Source organism: Leptonychotes weddellii, chromosome 4 (assembly GCF_054177405.1).
Source record: "Leptonychotes weddellii isolate Sample4059 chromosome 4, ASM5417740v2, whole genome shotgun sequence".
In the NCBI taxonomy this organism is placed as follows: domain Eukaryota; kingdom Metazoa; phylum Chordata; class Mammalia; order Carnivora; family Phocidae; genus Leptonychotes; species Leptonychotes weddellii.
Genome location: NC_138372.1, coordinates 71,469,957 through 71,497,082, shown reverse-complemented (window position 1 = coordinate 71,497,082; position 27,126 = coordinate 71,469,957). Strand labels below are relative to the sequence as shown.

General features: G+C 35.9%; 1 protein-coding gene across 7 annotated transcripts in view; it reads left to right on the top strand.

The window, feature by feature from the left end:
- EVI5 (ecotropic viral integration site 5) overlaps window positions 1-27,126 on the top strand; it is a 189,766-nt gene that overhangs the window by 141,656 nt on the left and 20,984 nt on the right. For 5 of the 7 annotated variants that reach the window (XM_031021312.2, XM_081818805.1, XM_081818806.1 and 2 more), the window contains one exon: window positions 16,602-16,697. The exons of 1 other annotated variant lie outside the window; for it this stretch is intronic. In XM_031021312.2, coding sequence (XP_030877172.1) covers window positions 16,602-16,697 — 96 coding nt within the window. Of the gene's footprint in view, window positions 1-16,601; window positions 16,698-19,565; window positions 23,123-27,126 lie in introns of those variants that run through there. One more of the 7 variants, XM_081818809.1, reaches the window with a different exon arrangement.

Here is a 27,126-nt window from a genome sequence, read left to right as displayed (position 1 = left end):
TTTTTAATTTTTTGAGGCACCTCCGCACTGTTTTCCAAAGTGGCTGTACCAACTTGCATCCCCATCAACAGTGTAAGAGGGTTCCTCTTTCTCCACAACCTCTCCAACATTTGTTGTTTCTTGCCTTGGCAATTTTTGCCATTCTAACTGGTGTAAGGTGCTGTCTCAAAATTCAAACCACATTGAGATACCATCTTATCATTTTTATCTCAACTTAGAAGTCACCCACTCATAGAGATTTTCCCTGACTACCTTTGTAAAATTGGCCCCTCACACTGTTACTCTCTATTTTATGATCAGGTTTTATATTATTTATGACTCTTGTCAGGGCCTTTAATTATCTTCACCTTAAGAATTAATTCACTCCTACATAGAATATATTAGAACCTGTTTATCTTATTTACTGCAGTATGCCTTTTGGCTGGCATATAACAGGTACTCAAAAAATAATTGCAGGATGAATTTTAGGGGGCAGAAAACAGTCATGTATAAGGGAGTTTGATATTCTATGCCATAAGAGGTAGTAGAATGTTCTAAGGACTGTATATGTAAAGATTTAATTTATTTAAATAAATGCTGCCACAGAAGTAGATTGAAATTGATCCTATAATTTCCTATCCAACCATCTAACAAAATAGTAAATAATAGGGTTTTGTTTTTTTTTTTTAAAGGCAAATACTTTTCTACTAAAAGCAGCCTGAGAGGAAAAGGAGCAAAACTTAGTGCGATAAACTTTAAACATGACAGCTAAGGAAAGAAATAGACTAGACTAGAGCAAAGAGGCCTAGCAGGGCTTGGCTTCTAACCTCAACTGTCTCCTTCTCCTATCCTACTCACCAAGCTATATAGGTAAGTCAGCAAAATCCCCAGAGGAATCAATTCATCATATCCCAAATGTGGAGAGAAAGAAAAAGTATTTTCTGACTGAAGAATTGAAAAAATTTCTGGAAGGAAAAACCTAGTCAAAGAGATTAAAAAGTGAACATCTGAATTTTAACTTAAGTGAAGACCTTGGGGACAACACACTGAATTTGGGGAACTATATGAATCCTAAACCCAGGTTTTGACATATATCCCCCCAGTTAGGTAATACAGATATTTAATAAAATCTTCGAAGAATAAACAGACCCCTTGTTTAGCCAGGTTCTTCCCTTCCCTTTGCTATCCCTCAGGCTATAGAAAAGTCAGAACAAACTTGAGCTTGGAGGGCAAAGAAAATAGATTTTAAATATGGTGGAAGGGGAGTTAATAAGTAACCCATATTCTTAAAGCATTAGGAATATCTGGGCACTCACCTAGCTATGAAGAGAAGAAATGGCAAGGCAACTTGGTTTATATTAGTATAGTGGAGAAAGAGAAAAATACCATTCAAAAAAGATCCTAGCTAAGAAGAAAGGTAAATCAAGGTTAAGAAAGGAATTACAATTGCTTCTCACTATAAAACAAACATGAATTCAATAAAATTAAGAAATCAAAAGATAAAATGATTTTAAAAAATGAGGTAAGAATTAAGATTGTACTGCTAAGGAAACAAATTGAAACCCAGTACATCATTGCAGAAACAACAAAAGAATAGTCTATTCAGTAAACAATGCTGAAAAGTGGAATACTGGCATAGAAGAAAAGCTTGAGATGGTCATAGTGAATGCAGGGATTAAGAATGTAAAACAAGTATTTGCTAGCAGGTATGGATGAAAGATAGGTAATCTAACACTAAAGATAACTGGTGTCCCACAACAAATGAAAAGAAGATATATTCAAAAATATGAACAATTCCACATATGAGTAAAATCGTGGTACTTGTTTTTCCTTGACCGACTTATTTCATTTAGCATTATACTCTTTAGGTCCATTGTGTCGTTGTAAATGGCAGGCTCTCATTCTTTTTTTTATGACTAATATTCTATTGGGTATATATACCACATGATTTCTTGCATATGTGGAATTTTTTTTTTTTTAAGATTTTATTTATTTGAGAGAGAGAGAATGAGAGAGAGCGAGTACATGAGAGGGGGTAGGGTCAGAGGGAGAAGCAGACTCCCTGCCGAGCAGGGCCTGATGCGGGACTCGATCCAGGGACTCCAGGATCATGACCCGAGCCGAAGGCAGTCGCTTAACCAACTGAGCCACCCAGGCGCCCGCATATGTGGAATTTAAGAGCAAAACAGGGGCACCTGGCTGGCTCAGTCAGAAGAGTGTGCAACCCTTGATCTTGGGGTCATAAATTCAAGCCCTATGTTGGGTGTAGAGATTATGTAAATAAATAAATAAACCAAAGAAAGAAAAAAGAGACAAAAAAACCCAGACTTAAATACAGAGAGCAAACTGGTAGTTACCAGTGGGGAGATAGGTGGGGGAATGGATGAAATAAAGAGGATTAACTTCATGAGCACTGAGTAATATATAGACTTGTTGAATCACTGTATTATACACCTGAAACTAATATAACACGGTTTGCTAATTACACTTCAACTAAAAAAATATATAAATAAGAAGTAGTCCTTAAAATTCAGAAAGATCCAAATATACAAATCAAAAGAATACCCTGTGTTCTAGGAAAATTTGACACAGAATACTGCATAAACACTTAAAGCAGATTATGCACAAAGTTGTATGGGCAGATTAAGACTTCTTGTCCAGATTTCTCACAGCATAGTCAGTGCCAGAAACCAATGGAGCAGTGGCTATGCTGCACTCCAGTAAGATAGGCACTAGCCACATAATGGTGTTTTAAATTTAAATTGATTTAAATTAAACAAAATTAAAATCAGTCCCTCAGTCATACTAGCTCAGTAGCCTCATGTTTGGGCATTTATTTGGGCAATTAGGATTGCAATTCAAGGTATACAGATTTAGATGGAAACCTGACTCATGTTCCTTGTATTTTCTATCAATTTCAGCTAAAATTCAAGATTGAATATTCATCTTTATATTTTTCCTTTGTGTGAATTATTTAAGGTAAACATGTATAATTTTACAGAAACAATTATTTCCCTTTTTTAAAAAAGCTGGCTATATGTATTCCAGGATGTTAACATTGATCATTAAAATTGTTTTTCTCTACTTTTTTCCCCTCAGGCCTTTAAATTCCTCTATATAACAGGTGAACTCCAAATCATAAGCTAAAGGTGATGAATGTTTGATGGAGGAGCATATGCAGGGGAAAAAATGACTCAATAACTATTATTCACAGCCAGGCCAAACCATCTCGTTGAAATTGTTGAGAGGAAATTAATTTTATAGTATGAGTTAATAATCTCAAATGTATAAAATATTATCGATACTATCTTTGTATGGGCTGTCTTTGATTTTATACCTTGTTCTCCCTTGACTTCATATGGGAAGGAGTTACTGAATTGATAAATAATTATAATTTGGTTTTTCATGCTGGCCTTCTCCTATACTTGATAAAAATGGCTGGCTCCCTATCAAATTCCAGGACTATAATAATCTAATAAGTTGATAAAACTTCTTGTTGACAAAGTCAGCTCTTTATGTTTCTTTTAAACAAATGAGAAAAGAAATATGTAGTCAAGAATACTCTATCCAGCAAGGCTGTCATTCAGGATAGAAAGAGATAAAGACTTTCCCAGACAAACAAAAACTAAAGCAGTTCATGACCACTAAACCAGCCCTGCAAGAAATATTAAAGGGGACTCTTTGGGGGAAAAAAAGACCAAAAGCAATAAAAACTAGAAAGGAACAGAGAACATCACCAGAAACACCAGCATTAACAATGGCACTAAATTCATATCTAACAATAGTCACTGTGAATACAATGAAATATTACTCAGCCATCAAAAAAGAAAAAGAAATCTTGCCATTTGCAACAACGTAGATGAAGCTAAAGTGTATTATGCTAAGTGAAATAAGTCAGAGAAAGACAAATACCATATGATTTCACTCATACGTAGAATTTAAGAAACAAAATGGATGAACAAAGGGAAGGAAAAAGAGGGAAGCAAACCATGAGACTCTTAATGATAGAGAACAAACAGGGTTGATGGAGGAAGGTAGGTTGGGGATGGGTTAAATGGGTGATGGACATTAAGGAGGGCTCTTGTTATGATGAGCACTGGGTGTTATATGTAAGTGATGAATCATTTCATAAATTATACACCTGAAGCCAGTATAGCACTATATGTTAACTAACTGGAATTTAAATAAATTTGGGGGAAAAAATGAGAGAAGAGCATGTTTTATCAGTGAGATGAATATATAGGAAGCTGTCTAGTCATCTGATGCTAAGGAAGACATGACAAACTTTGACAGCTAAGGATTGTACTCCCCAACTTTGGCTTACTATCACTCTTTATGGAGGGTCCAGGAAAAGATACATGAATCAAACATAAAATTATCAACACAATTTTTAGAAAAACAATTCTAACACATACCCTGCTGTGGTTTGTCTCACAAGTATGGAAGTGAGTGAAACCTGATTTCTACCCCTGGCTTTTTCCATGTGATCCTTGATAAGTTAGCTACTGAGTCTGTTTAGTCCTCTAGTGCTATTGGATCTAGGCCACACTTAGGTCAAGCCACCTGTGAGGATAATGCACAGGTACAGGGGCCATGCCAAAAAAGAGGACAGCTTATTAATTTATCAATCTGGGGAAAATCCTGCTAAGAGAAAGAAGTGGTGATAAGAATCCAGAGTATGAAAATAATAGGTCTAGAGCATAATGGTCTTTAAGCTAACAGAAGAGGATCTCGAGAAATAACAATGCTGGGTCGTAGAATGACAGGCAAGAAGATGAAATAATGTTTGCTTAGATTTAGAAAGGCTTTTTGAAACTAATTCTTCAAAAGTCTCAGTATCCCAAGTCTCAGTATCATCTCACTGATGAAAACACTCCCAGTGTTTATCATTAGTGAACAGGATATCATCATATATCCTTTCCTCATAAGCAAAAGAGCAAGATAAAAGCTGCTTTATACTGCACAGGAGCACCTATTTGGTATTTAACTTTGTGGTATTAAAAACAAAAACAAAACACAAAGCCAAGAAACAAAAGCAGAGATGAATCTTTCACTGAGATGATAAACCCTCATGACATGGAATATGAGGATATTAAAATATGACAGTTCCAGCCATCCAGAAGATGAATCACATTTTTTTCAGCTACAGTATTCTCCAGCTGTGAGCACTGTCTCACTGAGCAAGGTGAAGCTTACTAAGTGGCTGTTTGATGCTTTCCTTTTATGACAAGTCCTCTCTTTCTTAGTGATTTCTTTGTGACTAACCCTGTGCTTTTCCCAGAATTTAAAGTCATCTACCTACAACATAGAATATTTTCACAGAGACAAAAAAGCTAAAGGGCTTTTGTGTATTTAAAGTGATGTGGGGGCACCTGGGTGGCTCAGTCGTTGGGTGTCTGCCTTCGGCTTGGGTCATGATCTCAGGGTCCTGGGATCAAGCCCTGCATCGGGCCCTCTGCTCAGTGGGGAGCCTGCTTCTCCCTCTCCTTCCCACTCATGTTTTCTCTCGCTATCTCTGTCTCTCACTCTCAAATAAATAAAATCTTTTAAAAAAAAATAAAGTGATGTGAAGTATGGAGAGAGTTCTTTGGATCTCATAGGGATTGAAGAGTTAAACTCACAGGTTAGTCTCTTAATAAGAGGCAAAAAATATAACTACTAATATTTATTATGTTTCTTTTTTATCAAATATCTATAAATAATATAATAAGTGTTTACTGGTATAATATATAAAATGCAGTCTTCTAGTGCTGTTCCTGTATATTAGTCTTTGGCTTCAGATATTTAAGTTTCTGTGCCCTTGTCGTCTATGCTTCCTCCCTTAACCAGCCATTAAATATACACTATATTAGTTTTATCCTGCTGCCTATTTGGTTTGAAAAAAAGGAATAAAAACAGAACTGTACTTGGAGTTTTGTTGGAATGGGAAATTTTTGTATTTTACCTTGCATAATACAGTCTCTAGACTTGGACTCTTAAAAATATTAACTAAGTCATGACAAAAAAAGCAGAGGGACTATTACAGATTAAAAGAAGGTAAAGAGCTATAGTAACCAAATGTAACCATAAACCTTGGTTTGATTCTGGACAGTAATAATCCATTTGGGGCCCTTTTAAGGGAATTTAAAGAGCTACATATTCAATGATACTGTGGAATTAAACTATTACTTTTTTTAAAAAAAAAAGGTATTATTTATTTATTTGACAGAGACAGAGATAGCGAGAGCAGGAACACAAGCAAGGGGAGTGGGAGAGGGAGAAGCAGGCTTCCCGCCAAGCAGGGAGCCCGATGTGGGACCCGATCCCAGGACGCTGGGATCATGACCTGAGCTGAAGGCAGACACTCAATGACTGAGCCACCCAGGCGCCCTAAACTATTACTTTAAGTGTGATAATGGCATTTAGTTATGTGGGACAGTTCCTTTTTCTTAGGAAATGCATGCTGAAATATATAGTAGTGAAATGTCATATCTGCATTTTACATTCAAATGGTTCAGAAGATACCTATACATGTAAAGAGAAAGAATGAAAGCAAATGTGGCAAAATAGTAATCAGTGAATATAGCTGAAGGGTATAAGGGTATCATACTATTTCAACTCCTATGTAGATCTGAAAATTCTGAAAACTGAAAAGCTAGAAGCAACTTTAGCAGGATGTAAATAATAGACTAGGTGCTTTTATGTTTTGTGTTTTCAACTACCTCAAATATGCATCTAGTACATTAACTGGGTATTAACTGGTTAAATTCTCTCTAAGAAAACCCAAAAACTTCTAAGCAAATTATCCGGTCGCACAGAGTATTAAAAAGCCAGTGGCTTGAAACACAGCTTTTAAAATCTGCTATCTTCCTGTCTCTAAGGAAGTGTCCTTCCTGTGGCAAGATAGGGTAAGTTATAACCAGCATTAAAAACATAGATAAAGAAATAAACACGAATGGACTCTTAGACATACCTATTATAATTTCACTTAAAAATTGAGGCTTAATTTGTAGTTTAAACAAACCTGAGCCCCTGCCTCCTCTTCTCTCACCTCCACAATATTTTTTAATATTATACGCTACTTTTTCTTCTGAACAGTTGTTCAAGGCAAGTTAACATCATACTCATCTCAGTTTTGTTGCAATATGACACATGAAAAACATGCTGCTTAGAGCTATAGAAAAAACGTTTCACATTTTTACTTAATTCTTCTAGCTCGATGCACCAGCACATTTAATTATTCAACTTTTTAAAGAGTATGTTGGAGTACAGTAGATGTAGGTGATGATATTTCTGATTAAAATGTCCACTTCCTATTGTGACTGTATACACATTGCACAAATAAATATTCACTTTTTTCCCGCTGACTATAGCATGTACTGATTTTCCAATCAACAGAATATGTGACACATCTTGGGCACATTCCATCTCTACCTCCTCCTTTCCTGGATTACAGCTCCCAGTGGTTGCAGGGATAAAACAGATGAATGTGTATACCTAAGGTCATTAAAAAACAGTCCAAGTAGGGGGCGCCTGGGTGGTGCAGTCGTTAAGCATCTGCCTTCGGCTCAGGTCATGATCCCAGGGTCCTGGGATCGAGCCATGCATCAGGCTCTCTGCTCAGCGGGAAGCGGGCTTCTCCCTCTGCCACTCCCCCTGCTTGTGGTCCCTCTCTCGCTGTGTCTGTCTGTTAAGTAAATAAATAAAATCTTAAAAAAAATAAAAATAAACAAAAAACAGTCCAAGTAGTCAAACAGTGCTCTTTTTTGCTAAATATTTTACTAAATATTCCTCTACACGCATTTATGGTTATATTAGAGAACATAGTTTTTTTACTGTATCAACCTGTTACCTAAAAAAAAACTTTAGAAAATTGGATCCCTTATTTATTGGCATATCCCCTCAGAGAAGTTGATACTTTTAATATTCTGCTGGTCCTCAAATCGTTGGTTTTTCTTTATTCTTTTAAGAGTGATCTTAGTATTCAGTCATAGGGGTCATATATATGGGATTTTTTCTGATCCTAAACATTATTTAGTTCCTCATCATACATTACTAAGCTTTAAAATAGTAATATCTTCTGTTTGAGAGCTAGGTTAACCAAGAAAGGGATTTGAGTTCAAAATGAACCACCCTCTGTAGACAGGGAACTGACCAGCTGAAACTAACATAGAAATAATACGAAGTGAAACTGGTAGCAGAATTGAAAGAAATTAATTTAAGAAACCTTACCAGTTTTCCTTTGTTTTAAAATATATTCACTCTGGAATGTAGAGACTATTTGTAAATAAGTTTATGAGTCTCGGTCATTTACCAACATTTGCCATTGTGGTGGTAGTTAAAAGAAATATTAACCCTTTTTTATGTGTAAAATAAGTAAATTCTATAATGAGTCTAGACTTGTAAAATATTATTTGAGATTCTTAAAAGGTAAAGGTATTTTATAACTGGCATATAAATTTTTGAATTTGTGTTTAAAAAATAGTTCATTTTCAAAGGTGGTACAAACCCAGTATCTTTCAAGTATAGGTCTACATACTGGCTATATCAGAACCACCACTTGTGTAGCTTTCAAAGTGTACAGATTTTCAAACCCCATTCACAGATAATTAGAATTCATTAGGTCAGAAACAGATTCTTTAATCTGTGCGTTTACAAAACTCCCAGCCATAGTCATCTTTGAGAATTACTGTTTTAAGCATTTCTTAGGTTATGTTGTTTATATTATTGTATTCATTTACTTAGCCATACTTTTTAAAATTTTTTTTAAAGATTTAATTTATTTGACAGAGAGAGACACAGCGAGAGAGGGAACACAGGCAGGGGGAGTGGGAGAGGGAGAAGCAGGCTTCCCACTGAGCAGGGAGCCCGATGCGGGGCTCGATCCCAGGACCCGGGGATCATGACCTGAGCCGAAGGCAGACGCTTAATGACTGAGCCACCCAGGCACCCCGCCATATTTTTTTTTTTAAAGATTTTATTTATTTATTTGAGATAGAGAGCATGAGAGAGGGGAGGGTCAGAGGGAGAAGCAGACTCCCTGCTAAAGAGGGAGCCCGATGCGGGACCCGATCCCGGGACTCCAGGATCATGACCTGAGCCGAAGGCAGTCGCTTAACCAACTGAGCCACCCAGGCGCCCCTACTTAGCCATATTTAAAAAATATGTTAGGATGTTTTTATTGCAGATAACAGGAAACTACATTCTGGATTTTATTTATGTTTAAAAATATGTTAGGATGTTTTTATTGCAGATAACAGGAAACTACATTCTGGATTTTATTTATGGCTTAAATAATAAAGGGTCAGGTACCTGAAAAGTCCAGAAGTAGGATATATTTCAGGAAAAGTTTAATTTGGGTTCCAGCGTGTTGCATTAGGCATGATTCTGAAGGCTCTGCTCTGCTTGTCATTTTTGAAAAAGATTTATTCATTTTTCAAAATAAAAGTAAAAAATCTAAAATAAATAAATAAAGGTTTATTCATTTTTGAGAGAGAACGTGTGTGTGTGAGAGTAGGGGTAGGGTCAGAGAGAGAATCCTCAAGCAGACTCCCCGCTGAGCACAAAGCTAGATGCAGGGCTCCATCTCAGGACTCTGAGATCATGACCTGAGTTGAAATCAGAGTCAGCCACTCAACTGACTGAGCCACCCAGGTGCCCTTCTCCTTCTCATTTTTTATCCTTAGGAGGTTTTTCTCATTGTGTTAAAATGGCTAACAAATGAGCCTTATACCTACTTATCATAATATCTAGAGTAAGAAGCTATAACCCATAATTTCCAGTAAAAGTTTTGAGAGTCACACTATTTGAGCAAAACCCGAACCAGCTACAGTGCAGACAGATGTGATTATCCTGTTTGGCTTCAACCCTACCAATCAGGGCCTTACCTGTGGGGTTAAGGATGGAGATAATTCCTATCCTAGGACCACTACATAATGAAGGAGAGAAAATAGATCTTGATGTAACCATAAAATCTACTCTAAAATACTGTAGAAATGAACTGTAAGCCTAGTCTAAAATTATATTGTTTTAATGAAGTACTAATTTGATTTTAATGTTTTTCAGTTTCTTAAGTTTCTAGTAAAATATGAAGAAGGTACTAATCTTAGAGCAACAGGTAGATTTTAGATGAAGAATCAGTAAGTAACCTGTGGGAGATAAATACCTCTTCATATATGTAAATGAACTACAGTATGGACTAAGTGCTTGCTTTCTAGTGGGGGGAGGGGCAGGTATGTACTGTTTCTTATTAATGACTTTTTCCAGTGTTTTACAATGAAAATTTTCAAGCATACGGAAGTTGAGTTGTATAGTGAACATCCACCACCTCCATTCTGGAATTAATATTTTTTTTTAAAGATTTTATTTATTTATTTGACAGAGACACAGCGACAGAGACACAGAGCAGGGAGCCCGATGCGGGGCTCGATCCCAGGACCCTGGGATCATGACCCAAGCCGAAAGCAGACGCCTAACGACTGAGCCACCCAGGCGCCCCTGGAATTAGTATTTTTATATATTTCTTTTATCCATTGCTTCCTTAGTTACTTATCCATCCACCACTCAAGCTATCTTATTTTTTGATACATTTCAGAGTAAGTTAAAGTTGTTATACTCTATCCCTAATCACTTAAACATACATACATATCTTTAGGTTTTTGATGACCTTTTGACTAAGAGACTCATACATGGAACTCTATAGCTTAAGGCTTTAATATGAATTAGATTATTATAGGCGTCATGATGGTAATTGCTAAAATAATTACTGAAAGATAGATCCAAGAGTGAAAGTGAATTTAAGCCTTTTATAAATATTACTTTATGTTCTCTTAATGTAAAGTTTCTTTTATCACAAGATGAAAAGTTGTACATTTAAGGTCTGTTCAGTGAAATTACAGAATTACCAAACTTGTTGATGTGTTGGAGCTCTTTAAGTTTGTCACTTACCTAATTAGTTTTGCTTAGGAAACCACTTAACTGGCAATCTGTTGTTGCTATCAGCTAGACCAAAAGAAAACGTCCAAGAAAAATCCAGGTTCCTGGTAAATTTATTAGTATAGCTGACATTTTCCCACCTGCTTATCAGAAAGAACCATGTGGATTTGCTTGAAAATAGAAAGCTATAAAAATTTTTGCAAAAAAGAATTTTAAACATCAGAAGTGAAATTAAATTGCCCACTTTTTAGAATATAATAGTTAACTGGATAATTTTTTTGGCATTGTAAATGTGTATTTAGTTACCTTTAAAGAGGACCCTAAAGAGCTTCGAATCAGCATATTTAAATGAGAGCCCATTTGCAGAACATGAAAACTACAGACTTTTAGATAAAATGTTATTTATATATTTTAATTTATTAAATAGCATTTAGGACATCTCTCAGTTTACTCCAGTTTTTGAAGTACCAGGTATATTCCCTTAAAGCGGACTGTTAGAATACCTAACTCAGAGCTTTCGGACTGGTGTGTCTATCACACTGGTATGCTTGCTACTAATGTGTGACAACTCTGCTGGGATGGGATCAACTGCTAGAGTGCAGAGCTGCTTATTTACCCTTCCTTTGCCCTCAGTTTAGTCAGTGTGCCTTACAAGTTGTTACTTGGGTATATGTGTGTTTGTGTGTGTCTACAGAAATAATGGTTTAATGGGCATCAGAGATTTTTTTTTTTTTTTGGTAAACTTTTGACTTTCTGTATGTAACAGCTTTTCAGAAGAAACCTAACATTAAGCTTATATACAGTAATATTTAAATATAAAGGAACAATTATATGCAATTGTGTTTCATCAAATATATAAAGTTTTTCTCTTTGAAATTCTACCTTTTTTCTACAATGAATAGAAATTCAAGGAACACATGGGTTTTTTTAGTCAGAAAGTCTTTAAGAGGGCTTCTTTGATTTTCACAAATATCTTTCAGGAATTTTTTTTTCCCCCCTAAATTAAAACATTCCATTTCTTTATTGTAAAATTTCTCAGTTGCTCTGTTTTTTATTAAATACTGCCTTTCCTCTAAAGAAATCTAGGTGTAAAAGTTTTGGCTAAACCTTACTAAGACCCACCTTTGGAGGAAACAGATCTTTGGAGTCACTTAGTCACTTTTTGTAAAGCAGATTTAATGATTCTTATCATGCCAAACTTTTCTTTCATACAGGTTTCCCTATAGGAAAGAATTGGTATTAATTATGGTTATTGGTCATTTGACAGCCTTTCAAACCTAAAGTATTTTGCATTCTTGAACTTCTATCTCACAACATTAGAACTTACCTTGGACTTTGTAATTTTATTCACCCTGAGAATTTTATTTTGTCCTGCATGATATTCTTGCTATGGGATATCCAAAATCCTCAAGAACTTCGCCTTCACTGGGGACCAGATTTAAAGGTAATTTTTCTAAATCTGATTCCAAACCACAAATATCTGGCCTTTCCATCTCATCCACAAGGATTTCTTCCTAGTAGTTGATTGCACTTTCCATTTAATCAGATATTTCAAGGCAATTAATATGGCATGATGCTAAAATTAGACTAAAAAGCCATCAAAGAGGACAGCTGAACACATAACCCAAAGGAGTGCTTCTCATCACATTTGTCCCCTTTGGAAATATATCTACCTACTCAGTTGTGGCTGCCATTCCTCATGTCACATATGGGAGTTGGAAAATGCATTCTATAAAAATAATGGCTTCCTTTATGTCGGCGAATATTCTCTCCTTTTTTTTTCTCTTTTCCACATTCTTCCTTTTCTTCCTTCTTGACTCACTCACTACTTATTCCCTTCTGCTTGACATAATCTTTTCCTACGTTGAGAATATACAGGACTGAGATGGAATAAGTCTAGAACCAAGGGAAATCATGGAATAAGGTAGTCATAAAACAGACTGAATTTGGGTGATGGGTTTATTAGTCTTTATTATATTATTCTTTTGTTCTTTTTCTGAGTTTCTGAAATATTTAAAATGGGGAGTGATTAAAAATCAGGTGTAGGCATAATTACATGTAAATAGTATTAGACAACTATAAATTGATAATATGAGTCATTAGTTTAGGGCCATAAATGAAAGTATGCTGTAGCATTTTATCTTCAATTCTTTTTATATTGTGATTCCCATTTAAATAATGGGGCTAAAATAATATTCAAGGAAGACATGAGATTTTAAATCAAGAAAACTAATTTGTTTGGTCCTTTGCATAAATCACCATATATTCTTGCCTGTTTCAGTGTTTCTCATGTTTAGAATGCTAGAGAGAAAAATGTGTCAACTGTTTATGTAATTCTTAGGCAATTGTTGGTTCACTCAATTAGAAATAATAATAATATCTATTACACAGCATTGCTGTGATGATAACATGTAAAGGGCACAGAACAGTTCCTAGCATATTGTTAACCCCAGTCTCTCTCTACCAGTGTTGCACAAGAGAAATTAAGTCTTACAGAAAATAGTTTGAGTAACTATTTTCTCAGTTCTTCTGAGGACGATACATAGTACCAATTTAGATGCATAGGAGAGAAGTTAATTCATTGCGTACAATGATGCTTTGGTGTTAGGGCTTAATTACTTGGGGGAATCTCAATTGAGAAAGTCTGGTAAGTTCTCAAGACATGTTAGCTATTACTACTTTGGTTGCAAGTAACAGAAACCCATATTTAAACTGGTTTAAATAATAAAGGGACTTTATTCGTTCACATAAATGAAAAAACAGATACCTAAGGCTTCAGAGATGATTAGGACTCTGAGTCAGTGTCCCTGCTGTTTTGGTTCTACCTTTCTCTGGCCAAATTAATATTTCTCCTTTTTTACTCTTTTTAATTGAGTATAACTGATACATAATGCCACATTAGTTTTAGTTGTACAACTTAGTGATTTGACAAGTTTATACATTATGTTCACCACAAATGTAGCTACCGTCTGTCCCGTTACATTGCTATTACAGTATCATTGGCTATATTCCTTACGCTCTGTTTTTTATTCCTGTGATTTATTCATGCCATAACAGGAAGCCTGTATCTCCCTCTCCACTTCACACATTTTGCCCAAACCCACACCCCTTTCCCCTCTAGCAACCATCAGTTTGTTCTCTGTATTTACATGTCTGAATCTGCTTTTTGTGTGTTTATTCATTTTTTCCTCTTTTTTTTTTTTTTAAGATTCCACTTACAAGTGAAATCACATGGTAGTTGTCTTTCTCAATCTGACTTATTTCATTTAGCATAATACCTTCTAGGTCCATCCATCCATGTTGTCTCAAATGACATGATCTTATCCTTTTTTATGGATATATAATTATCTATTGTGTATAAATCACATCTTCCTTATCTGTTCGTCTGTTGATGGACACTTAGGTTGCTTCCTTCCTGGCTATTACAAATAATGCTGCAATAAACATAGGGGTGCATATATCTTTTTGAATTAGTGTTTTTGTTTCCTCTGGGTTAATATCCGGTAGTGGAAATATTAATTTTTTGAAGAACCTCCATACTATTTTCCACAGTAGCTGCACCAATTTACATTCCGCCAACAGGTCATGAGGATTCCTTGTACTTCACATCCTCGTCAACACTTGTTACTTCTTGTCTTTTTGATTCTAGCCCTCATTCTGACAAGTGTGAGGTGATATCTCACATGGTTTTGATTTGCATTTTCCTGATGATGAGTGATGTTAAGCATCTCTTCACATGTCTATTGGCCATTTATATGTCTTCTTTACAAAAATGTCTACTCAAGTCCTCTCCCCATTTTTTAATTAGATTAATTTGGTTTTTTGGATATTAATTCCTTATTGGATATGTCATTTGCAAATATCTTCTCCCATTCAGAGGTTGCCTTTTTGTTTTGTTGCTTTTTTGTTTTATTGATGATTTCCTTTGCTGTGCAGAAAGTTCTTTATTTTGGTGTAGTTCCAGCAGCTTATTTTTGCTTTTGTTTCCCTTTCCTTAGGTGACAACATGTAGAAAAAATTTTCCTACAACCAATGTCAGAGAAATTACTCTCTGTGCTCTCTTCTATGATGTTTATGGTTTCAGGTGTCCCATTTAGGTCTTTAATTCATTTTGAGGGTTTTTTTAATGTATGGTGTAAGAAAAGTGGTTCAGTTTCATTCCTTCGCTTGTAGCTATACAGTTTTCCCAGCACCATTTATTGAAGAGACTGTTTTTTTTCCCCATTGTATATCCTTGCTTCCTTTGTCATAGATTAATTGACTGTATAATCATGGGTTTATTTCTGAGGTTCCATTGATCTATGTGTCTATTTTTTTTTTTTTTTTTGCCAGTAACATACTGTTTTGACCACTGCAGTTTTGTAGTGTATCTCGAAATCTGGTATTGTGATACCTCCTGCTTTGTTCTTTCTCAGGATTGCTTTAGCTCAAACCAATATTTCTAACTAAATTTTCAGGAAAAAATTTTTTTTCTTAAATATAGGCTTATAGCTAAAAATCATAAGGTGTCTGTTGAATATGTTTAAGAAGCCTAGAACCTTTGGAATATAGTTGTTAAATTAGACAGTTTTTTTTTTTAAGATTTTATTTATTTATTTGACAGAGAGAGAGAGCACAAGCTGGGGAAGCAGTGGGCAGAGGGAGAGGGAGAAGCAGGCTTCCCGCTGAGCAGGGAGCCCGTTGTGGGACTCGATCCCATGACCTGAGCCGAAGGCAGATGCTTAATCAACTGAGCTGCCCAGGCACCCCCCCCCTTTATTTTTTACATAGGGTTTTATTTTTAAGCGATCTCCACACCCAGCGTGCATCTCGAACTCACAACCCAAGATCAAGAGCCACATGCTCCACTGACTGAGCCCGCCACGTGCCCCTAAATTAGAACTTTTTTGCACTTAGGTGATTATATGTGATATTCATGTGTTCAAATATATAAGAAATGTTTTAAAGCCTGTAGGAACTATAGTTGTTCTTTTATCTCTACACAATTATTAGTTAAACTGCTTCAGCAGGCCATATTCTAGAAAAGACTTTTAAGGCAGGTTGCCACAAAGAGAAGAACAGAAAAACAAAAAGAGTGGGCTTGTAAGACTAATGCGATAGGATTTGAAGAACAGAGGAAGGGTATATGAGAATGCAATCCAGGTGGGAAGGACAGTTAATGCAGAAGAGCAGTTCTGTTGGAATGGTACCCTGACTTTATAGGGGAGCCACCCATTCTGTTACTGGAGCAGTTCTAGTTCATTCTTCCTGCCAAGGATGTTAGGAGAAGGTATATAGAAGGAAAGTAGAGCGTGTACTTGGCTGCAATTAGAAGGCCAAACCAGACGATGTCCAGGGTCCCTTACTGGGGATGGAAAGATAGCAATAGAGATCTCCATGTTGGAACGTGCTCTACAGTACAACCCATTACTCTCAAGGTAATTTTACAGGACCTACAGCACATTTTAAAACCTACTTTTTAAAAACCTACCTCAAAAGGTACATTTTATAAGTTGTATGTGTTGTAAACAACTTCCACTAAGCATTATTTGGAAATATTCAGTGTAGTTTACTATAAATTACTTTCCAGAGATAGTTGGAGAACAGATTAGTTCAGAATTTAGCCAGTTAAAGGATAAGCCCTTATGCTGTCCTATATCTTCAAATATTTGAGTACATGCTATGAAAGTTGTCTCTTGTTTTTGGTTTGTTTTATTGTCACAAAACAGAAGGAAGAAGGAAAGCTTCAAGGACAGCTTAACAAGTCTGATTCTAACCAGTATATTAGGGAACTGAAAGATCAGATAGCAGAGCTGAATCATGAGGTAAGTGATGAATTTTGATCTTCACATATTTCTTTCTTCCTTCCTCTGTATTGTAACAACACTGTATTACTGGTTTATTACCGGCTATGACTGACTCTTTCATGATAAATATTTTCTATGAATCCCTGTTTATGATTAATAATACTTTAGAAAATTGTCTTTTTAGTAAGAATTGTTCTGTTCCAATATTGAGAATTAATTTTCCTCAAACCTTTTTATCATGATCTAAAATGCTCAATTAATATTTGCATGGCAAATTTTTTTTTTATTGTGATCTAAAAATCTTTGATAGTTTGTCCAGGTGTCATAAGTTACTTCAATTAAACTAAAGTTTTCTTTATACCTTTAAAATAGATCAGTGTTATTTACCGTTGTGGATAGAGGGAAGTCTTTTTACTCTTGTCTTCTTACTCCCTTCATGGTGGTGTTACTGAGATTGCAAAAAAGGATACTTGCCTAATATCAGTTAACAGATTTCTTAGTATCTAAACACTTTTTAAACTGGCAGTACCTTGAATCTGTGAGATTCGATTCATGAAACTTTCAAATAGTATTATTAAGTACTCTACTAAGTAATTTAAATTAACGTGTTTGATTAGAGAGATACTTTTTTGTTAATGTAGCTCTAGGTCAATTTCCTTGTCCTTTATTATTTTCTAATGATAAGTACTTATCTAAACATGAATATAAAAGCATGTTTCTTATCTTGAATTATTTGTACAATAAGGTTTATTCACAGTGAAAAGATTTGGGTGGGTAACATAACCTCATTTGTTAAGAAAGAAACTCATTTTGACCACTAAATTAATTTAAACCTCAAAGGAAAAAGTTTGGACATTACTCTTTCCTGGTATTACACCCTTCAGTTAAGGTCTGAGTGTTTTGGGTAATACCTCCTGGAGGTAGTCAATCTAAGTAAATTCTGAATGGAGAAACAAAACATTAACAAAAATGATAAATCTTAAATGTGGTTTAATTTAACTTATCCTGAAATTTTGGGGGTCATTCCTCTGATTTTCAAACATGATGGCATTTAAGGGATTCAAGATTGTGTATAATCTGTACCTATTTGTGTACAGTTTTTATAATCTCTTCTGATCTAATAGCCATGTGTGAAAGAACAAGTTACAAATAAGATGTTCTGGAAATTCTTATTGTTTTGAGAACCCTAGGAATTATTCCTTGTGTTCAAAAGCTTTTCTCAAAAGGAAATTTTGACTAAAATAAAGCCATCTCCCCTTTATAATTTTGACTTAGAGTGATTAGAAAGCTTTAATGTTGCTGAATTAAGAAAATTGTATAGGGATTGACTTTATTTCCAAGACTCGTCTAAAAATCAGCCAACATTAATTTTGCCTGTCATGTACCTTAACTAAAAATAATGATAATCTCCTCATCAGGACTGGCAGAAAACAGTTCGTGAGAGGTCTCACTTTAATGTCACTTTTTTATGTGTGGCCTGTGAAAATAATTGTTTGTCTTGCACAAACATGGAAAGAAAATTAATTGAGTAAAATTTTCTACCGTTAAAATAAAGAGCTATATTGTGTAAATTACAAACTAGAACAGTTTGTGATGAGATGCTCATTGTATTATTCAAAGTACGCAGGTCCTGGGCTTAAGCCGGCCCCAGTGAGAAAATGTGTAAAGAGGGTGAGTACAGTGCAGCTGGGGACCACACAAGAGTGCAGAGGTGAGAGTGAGCCAGCATGGGTGTGGGATTTAGAGGCCAGACTCGATTAAGAATTAATGTGATTAAGTTGTGGGAGGTAAGGAAGGGCAGATTGAATAGAACCAGCTTATGGTGAATCTTCAAAGCTAGAAGAGATTAAATTTACTAGATAAAATGAAACCATTATAGGTCTTCAGTTAAAGGTTCCTTTTCATTATGTTTTCGGAGCAGATTTTAATACATTCACCTGTTTCAAAGTTTTACAACTAAAGAAAGGTTAAGTGAAAACAAGTGAAATTTTAAACCAAGATAATAGTTACGAGTGCACTGACTATACACATTACTATTGGTTGGACCAGCTTCTTAAGAGGGTTACATAAGGTATCACTTTATTACTCTAGTGATTTTCATTCTTGTGCTATAGCACTTCACAATGAGGAAAAAAGCCTGTAACCAAAGTCAGTCTAATCTCTCCAAATTAATTTTTGCCTTGTGTGTTAGTTTGCCAGAATCTTTAGCTTTCACCATAAAATTAACTTTCAAATATTAATGTTATATGTGAACATGTGACTGTTAGTAGTCACTCTATTAGCTGATTTTTATACTTCTCAAAATGCTGAGGGAAATGTTGACAGAAACTGCAGATCTATAAAATAACAATAGTAGTTACTGTTTATTGAGTACCCTCTATTGGTCAAGCATTGTGTCAGATACTTCATATTTATTATTATTAACCCTCATAATAATCCCACATGATGGTAGTATTCTCAGTTGAATAAATATGAAAACAGACTCACAATAATTAAGTAACTTGCCGGGGTTATACAAGTAGTAAATGGTTGAGCCAGGATTGAATCAAATTTGGCCTATCCTTTTCTGTGCTGTTTACAGACATTAGATTAGAAAACATGTCATCAATATTTAAAAATTTAAAGAATGGCAATTAATGACAGTATTTTAACTGTGTTGTTCCTCCCTGAAACATTAATTTGCATATATCCAGTAAGTGAATTCTTCAGTTGACCTAGCCGCGGGAGCTCCCTCTCCTTCCCTGTTAGCATAGCAAATGGAGATTTATCTTCACTTCCTGCAGTTTACTGTGATCCATCCAAGTGCCTTCTCTGACTCCCAACCCCTGCAGTTCCTGCTGTCACCACCTAACTAATTATGCTCCTAATTTTACCTACTTCACATAGGAATGTTTTAACTTGGAACCTCTCATACCCTGCCAAGACCTTCATAGAAGCCACTGCGGAAACCCTTGCTGCCCCAGATCTGGCAAGAGCCTTGGTTAAATCCTCCCGTATCTGTACATCCTGTCCTCATGGCATACATAGAAAAGAAACTGGATCCCAGTTCAAGTCTTTCCTTATTCCATCTTCCCCACCTCCTGCCCTTCCAAACATCTATCATCATAGCACCTCCTAGGCACTGTGTTTAGAACTACAAATAAAGATTGAAACAGTCCCTCAAGGGGCTCACAGACTAACAGCAGAGACCGGTATACAAATAAACGAATTGTAATACATAATAAAAAATATTACATTATAGTGGTTACCATTCATTTAATAGTCACTCTGTGCCAGACACTGTCCTAAATGTTATACTTACATTGTTTCTTCACAACATTCCTTGAAGTAGGTAGCATCATTATTATTCATGTTTTACATGTAATAAAACTAAGGTTCTGGGGTATTAAATAACTCCCCATGGTCATACAGTAGTTAGTGGTAGAAGTAGGATGTTAGTTCAGACTATAGGACTCCAAGCCCATTCATGCACTTAACTATCATATGCTGTGCCTCCTTTGAAACATATAGGAATAAAATGGTAACAGCATCTGGGTTGGGTTTTGAAGGAGAAGAAATTTGTCACGCAGATTGGGCATCAGGAACATGTAAGTCAGATACATAAACCAAAATTGTAGGTTCTAGGAATGAATAAGCCATGTACTTTGCAACATAGGTCTGTCTTCTTATAGCTACTGACCACTGAAGGCAATGACTATTTTCTAAATGCTGGGAAAGGGAGCTAGAAGAAAGTAGAAAGTTATTCTCATTTAGAAGCTAAAAGAAATATACTCAGGACTCATGTAGGTATAGACATACTGAGAAGTATAATTTTATGGTTCAGCCAACTTACCAGTTGACTAGGCTTCTCTGGGCCCTTTGGAGCCTTGCTGCCATTTATAGTATTATTTTATAGGAAAATGCATACTAAACAGCTGATTTGAAAATGTTTTTGGATATAGGTTATGTTTTCACTTGTTCTTGATGTGATATGTTCTGGTGGATGTTGTAGGAATAGGTAAATTTATTCCAGTCTAAAGATAATTCATTTATGCTAAAAATGAAATACTTTTTTATTAAACAGCTTTGCTGAATTTTTATAATGTCATAATAGTTTTAATACGCTTTATGTCCTTAAAATCTCACAAAAGTAATTCTGGTCCTATTTGCTTAGTAAGTTTTCTACATAGAGCAAGTTTTCCCTTTTTTCATTAAGCTTTCTAATGGTAGTTGCTAAACTGGGTGTAGATACTTTGGATGATTATTTTAATCTTCACAATTATCCTGTGAAAATTATTATTCCCATTTTATAGTCTCAGAGAGGCTAAATAACATGTCCACAGTCACATGATCAATAAGTAGCAGAAGCTTGAAGCAGGACTTTCATTTGACTGCGATGTATTAAACTTAGAATGAAGTAAAACCAAAACAAACTATACTTTTTTTTAAAAGAAAGAAAAAAAACCTTTAGAGCATTTTTGTTCATTAATAAATACCCTGCCTTGTTCTAGACATAATGAAACAAGTTTGTAAATGATGCAGACATTTTGTGAGACAAAGGAAAGAAAACTGTAGGAGTGTAATACGGAGCCATGAATAAGACCCATACAAAAATGCATACCACAGGAGTATCTGTTTCTTATAAGTGGACCTCAAGCTTGGCTCTAAGGTTTTCAGCAGTCAACACAAAAGAGGGGGAAACCTAGTCACTTTAAATATGTCAGAGAGAATGTATAATGAAAACAGACCAATTGTTAGGAGAGCCACAACTATTTCTGATGGTGAGACCAAACAACAGTTTCTTCATTGCTTATCTGTGAACGAAACCTTCGAGTATGATCAACTATTATAGACCAGCTGTTATCCTTAATATTCTATAGTAGAATGTGTTCATAATCATAAAAATTGAACAATTTAAAGAACAAACTCTTTAAAGACTTTTGATAGAAGTACAACATGGAGGAAAGTGCTCAGGTGACAAGTTTAGAGCTCAATAAATTATCACAAAGTGATCACACCCATGTAACTTCCACCCAGGTCCAAGAAATAGACTCAAAGCCCCATATATACTCTCTTGCAACCACTGCTCACTCCCTCCTCTTCAAAGATAACCATGATCTCAACTTTAATACAGTAGTTTAGGTTTTTGAATTTTATATAAATGGCTGCTTATAGTATATATTTTGTGTCTTGCTTCTTTGGCTTTAAATTGTGAAATTTAATCATGTTGTTGCTATAGGTTATTCATTCTCATCACTGTGTAATTTTCCTTTGTATAAATATACTACAATTTATTTATCTTTTTGTTGGTGAACATTAGAATTATTTCCAGTTTGGTCTGTTAAGAACATTGCTGCAAGTGATTATGCCATTTTACACTCGATGAGCATTGAAGAGTTCTTATTCTACATCCTCATCAACATGTAGGATTGTCTGTCTTTATCTAATTTTAGTCATTCTTTGTCTGGGAAGAGGTTTCCCATTATGGTTTTAATGCATACTTGGGTAACTTTTCCGCCAGCACCTAGAACAACGTTGCCCTGTAATAGATACTCCGTGGGAAAAAGAATTTAACAAATAAATGATTTCAAAAGGCTTTGCTAATAAGGTAACATAAAAGCTGTGATAGGAATGCTAAGAAGCTTCCTGATGTGCACAGATCAGTGGAGGGGCGCCTGGGTGGCTCAGTCGTTAAGCGTCTGCCTTTGGCTCAGGTTATGATCCCAGGGTCCTGGGATCGAGCCCTACATCAGGCTCTCTGCTCAGCAGGAAGTCTGCTTCTCCCGCTCCCACTCCCCCTGCTTGGGTTCCCTCTCTCGCTGTGTCTCTCTCTGTCAAATAAATAAAATCATAAAAAAAAAAAAAATCAGTGGAAAGAACATTCCAGGCAGAAGAAACAACTAGCACAAAGACCTTGGGGGGAATGTAGTGGACTTCATGAGAAATCATACTAATGTGGCGGGTACAGTATAGTGGAGGGTGGGGAAAAAAATGGTATGAGATAAGATTAAAGAGATAGTTGAGGTCAAATCCTATATAGTGCTTTTTTGCCAGGATAAATAGACTGTGTTTTATTCTTGGTTCAGTGGGAAGCCTTTGGATGATTTTAAGCAAAGAGTGATGTGATCTGATTTGTCCTGCCTGCTATATGGTGAATTGATTGTAGGAGAGCAAGACTAGAAACAGGAAAATGGAGGCTGTTAATATAGTCTAGGTAAGAGCAAAGGTGGCTTAGAAGGATGGGAGAAGTGGAATGTATTAAAGATAAGTTTTAGAGGTTGAGAACTTGCTGATGGGTTGCATGAGGGACATAAGATAAAACAGTCAGTGACTCCAGAGATTTTTGGCTTGACATCTGAGTGATTGGTGCCATTTACTGAACTTGGGAAGGGTAGAATATCAAGAGCTCTGTTTTACAGTTTATGTTAAAATTGAGATTCCTGTTGAACATTAAAATGAAAATACGAGGTGGTCAATGGATATGTATGAGGTTCTAAAAAGATGTTGGGGCTAAAAATAGGTATAGTAGTTATTTGCATATAAATGTTATTCATAGGTAAAGGGAAGGGGTTCTAGGAGCAAATTTGTGGCACTCCTGACCTATAAGATCAAGAGAGCCAATAAAGGAGATCAAAACTACCGGTGGGATAGGGGGGAAACAAGCGACTGTGGATACAGGAGCCCCAGAAAGGAGACTTTCAAGAAGGGAGCATTTCAACATAGTTTTTTTTTTTTTTAATGTTTTATTTATTTATTCATGAGAGTCAGAGAGAGAGAGAGGCAGAGGCAGAGGGAGAAGCAGGCTCCCCGCCTAGCAGGAAGCCTGATGCGAGACTTGATCCCAGGACCCTGGGATCATGACCTGAGCTGAAGGCAGACGCTTAGCCATCTGAGCCACCCAGGCACCCTCAACATAGTTATTTTAATTAGATTATAAACTTCCCTGGTCCTCCTGAAGAATGAATGTATTAGGAAAGATATCTTCAGCATTTTTTTTTACCATTTATCAGACAATGATGGATGATTTATGAAAAAAACTTGACAAGAGGAATTGTCACTGAACAATTACTGAGACCCCCCCTTCCTGAAGAACTTAAAGAAATGTAAGCTGTTTCAGGACAAAGCTGTCCAAAAAACAAAGCAACATAAAACACTATTATAGGATGCTATAAATAACATACAACCCAGGTAGATGAAGCCAACTTTCATTTTAAGGATAGCCTTTGTGCTCATTCCCAGTTACCCAGGTCTTCTGTCATCCTGTTTTCTTTGTTGAGGAGGCAGTTTTTTAAGTTATCATATGTTCCAAGAATCTTCTTTTTTTTTTTTTTTTTAAAGATTTTATTTATTTATTTGACAGAAACACAGTGAGAGAGGGAACACAAGCAGGGGGAGTGGGGGAGGGAGAAGCAGGCTCCCCGCCGGGCAGGGAGCCCGATGCGGGGCTCAATCCCAGGACCCTGGGATCATGACCTGAGCTGAAGGCGGACGCTTAACGACTGAGCCACCCAGGTGCCCCAAGAATCTTCTTTTATTTCTACCAGCCAAATACAAAATTAGGAGTTTGAATAAATAAAAGGAAATCTAAAGAAAGCCCATTCTGAAGTTTGACTTAGAAAATATTTATACGTAAGTACTCTTTTTTAAATTCTGATAACTGTTTATGTATGCTTGAGCTATAGATTTAGTAAAATATCTACCAAAAAGTATTTTGAATGCCCTGTCCATTATTAGTATATTTAATGTGTATACTGACTTGTTATTAAACTAGAATTTTTGAAATGAGGAACTTTCGGAATCAAATGACAGACTACCCTTTTGTAACTGTGAATCTTTTTTCCCTTGTTCTACATTCCCAGTTTAAAAGTAGTTAATAAGGGGCACCTGGGTGGCTCAGTCGTTAAGCGTCTGCCTTCGGCTCAGGTCATGATCCCAGGGTCCTGGGATCGAGCCCCGCATCGGGCTCCCTGCTCGGCCAGGAGCCTGCTTCTCCCTCTCCCACTCCCCCTGCTTGTGTTCCCTCTCTAGCTGTCTCTCTCTCTCTCTGTCAAATAAATAAAATAAAATCTTTAAAAAAATAAAGTAAAAAAAATAAAAGTAGTTAATAAAATCACTTGAACTTGAATATATTTTATTTTATTTTTAAGATTTTATTTATTTGAGAGAGATAGAGATAGCAAGAGAGAGCACAAACAGAGAGGAGAGGGAGAAGCAGAACCCCAGGCGGGGCTTGATCCCAGGATCATGACCTGAGCCAAGGCTGACGCTTTAACCCACCTGAGCCACCAGGTGCCCCGAACTTGAATTTTTTTAAAGAAGCTTAAAGATTCATTTAACATTGATCTTCATCTAGCATTAAAATCAGAATATTAATGGTAGAAAACAACTTAGTAATTTGGCTCTAATTATTGGCAGCTATTTTTTTCTCTTTATTTCAAACTGAATAGTAATATTTTTGTTTTTTTAACTGTATGCTTATTCTGTATTGACTGTTTCTACCAGTCTTTAGTTCCTTTTAAATCTTGCAAAACCCCAAGTATATTACCTAGTTCACAGAGGATAACCTAAAAAAGAATTGACATTTTTACAAACTGCATTGATAGCAACAGTGTACTGGTGGAGGCAGAAATAATCTTTTGTATTGATGTCTGTTGATAATTGAATCTTAATTTTAGAATTATTGTTTAAAAAAGTTTCAATACATGGAGTTATAAGCTTTCATGCATATTGTTACAGTAAAAAGTGCCCAGTTTCCCAATGTGGCAACTTCTTAATAAAAAAACATATTCCCTTAAATTTGTTTTTTCTCTAGTTAAAGCAATGTAAAGTATCATGCAGGAGCTCACAAAAACCTCACTACAGGAAAATTGTTTTTTTTCTGCTGCCAGAAGGTCTTATGTAGATAATGAGAGATCATATTTGTACTCCTATGGAAATTGCTTTAAGGCTCTTCAAATTAGGGACACCCGGGTGGCTCAGTTGATTAAGCATCTGCCTTCGGCTCAGGTCATGATCCCAGGGTCCTCGGCTGGAGCCCCGCATCAGGCTCCCTGCTCAATGGGGAGTCTGCTTCTCCCTCTGCCTGCCGCTCCTACTGCTTGTGCTCTCTCTCTCTCTGAGAAATAAATAAAATTAAAAAAAAAAAGGCTCTTCAAATTAAATGTTTAGCTCTGGGCACCTGGGTGGCTCAGTTGTTTAAGTGTCTGCCTCTGGCTCAGGTCATGATCCCGGGGTCCTGGGATCAAGTCCTGTATCGGGCTCCCTGCTCCATGGGAGCCTGCTGCTCCCCCTGCTTGTGCTCTCTCTTTCAAATAAATAAATAAAATCTTTTAAAAAATGTTTAGCACTGTTTTTAAATTTTACAACCTCCATTTATAGATTAAAAATCCATTCTTAATGACTTCTTTAAATGGGGGTTGTTATTCCTATTCCTCTTATATGTTCCATTTAATCTCAGATAATTAGTTTATCTTATTTGAAGTCATAAGATAAAACTGTACAGTGTACAATATTTAATGTCTACAGTAATATCACTATGTAGAAGACATAAAGCTGAGATTTCAGATTCACATTTTTTTAAGCCAGACATGTTCTTAAAGTTTATCTAGTTTTTCACTTGCCAAATGAGGAAGCTGAGGGCATAAGAGTTAAGGGACTTACCCGAAGTTACACAGCTAGTTGGTGGCAGAGACGGAACTACTGCCCAGGCATTCGGACTGATCTGCTACATCCCTCTGCCCTGCCACAGTCCTGCCGACTCACTGAACTGTCACATGTGAGATGTAGGAGGAGTTCCACAATGGTTTAATTAAATTAATTACTTCTCTCAGATGGGAACCTAATGTCTGGTTAGTAGAACTTTACTACCACCTAGTATTCTTTACTTTTCTTCCAGCATCAGGTTCTGGATTTCTCTTCCATCTGAAACTGGAGAATTGGTGTGACTTGACCCTTTAGATTCTGCCTCAGTTTCCAGTAGGTGCTACTAAAATCTTAACTTTTAAATATTAGATGATTTTCTGAAAACAGAGGCAACTGAGATTTTCTAGCCAAATTTGACATTCCCAGAAACATAGAACTAGATAAAAATAGTTAACCCAATTTCATATATACCTATTATTTAAGAAATACAAGTTTACCCAAGGACATAAATCAGATCAGCTATTCAATACATTCTGTTGCAAGCGTTTATTATTTAAGTTGTGACCAAACTTCCAGGAATTGTTTCTAGATTAATTTTTTAAAATCTCCAAGGCTGTACATCTTTCCATTTATTCTTTGCCTCCAAAAAGAATATATAACACAGAGAAAAAACTAAATAATCCCACACAGGGTACCTTACTTTTTTAATTTTTTAATTTTTTTTTATTCTTATGTTAATCCCCATACATTACATCATTAGTTTTAGATGTAGTGTTCCATGATTCATTGTTTGTGCATAACACCCAGTGCTCCATGCAGAATGTGC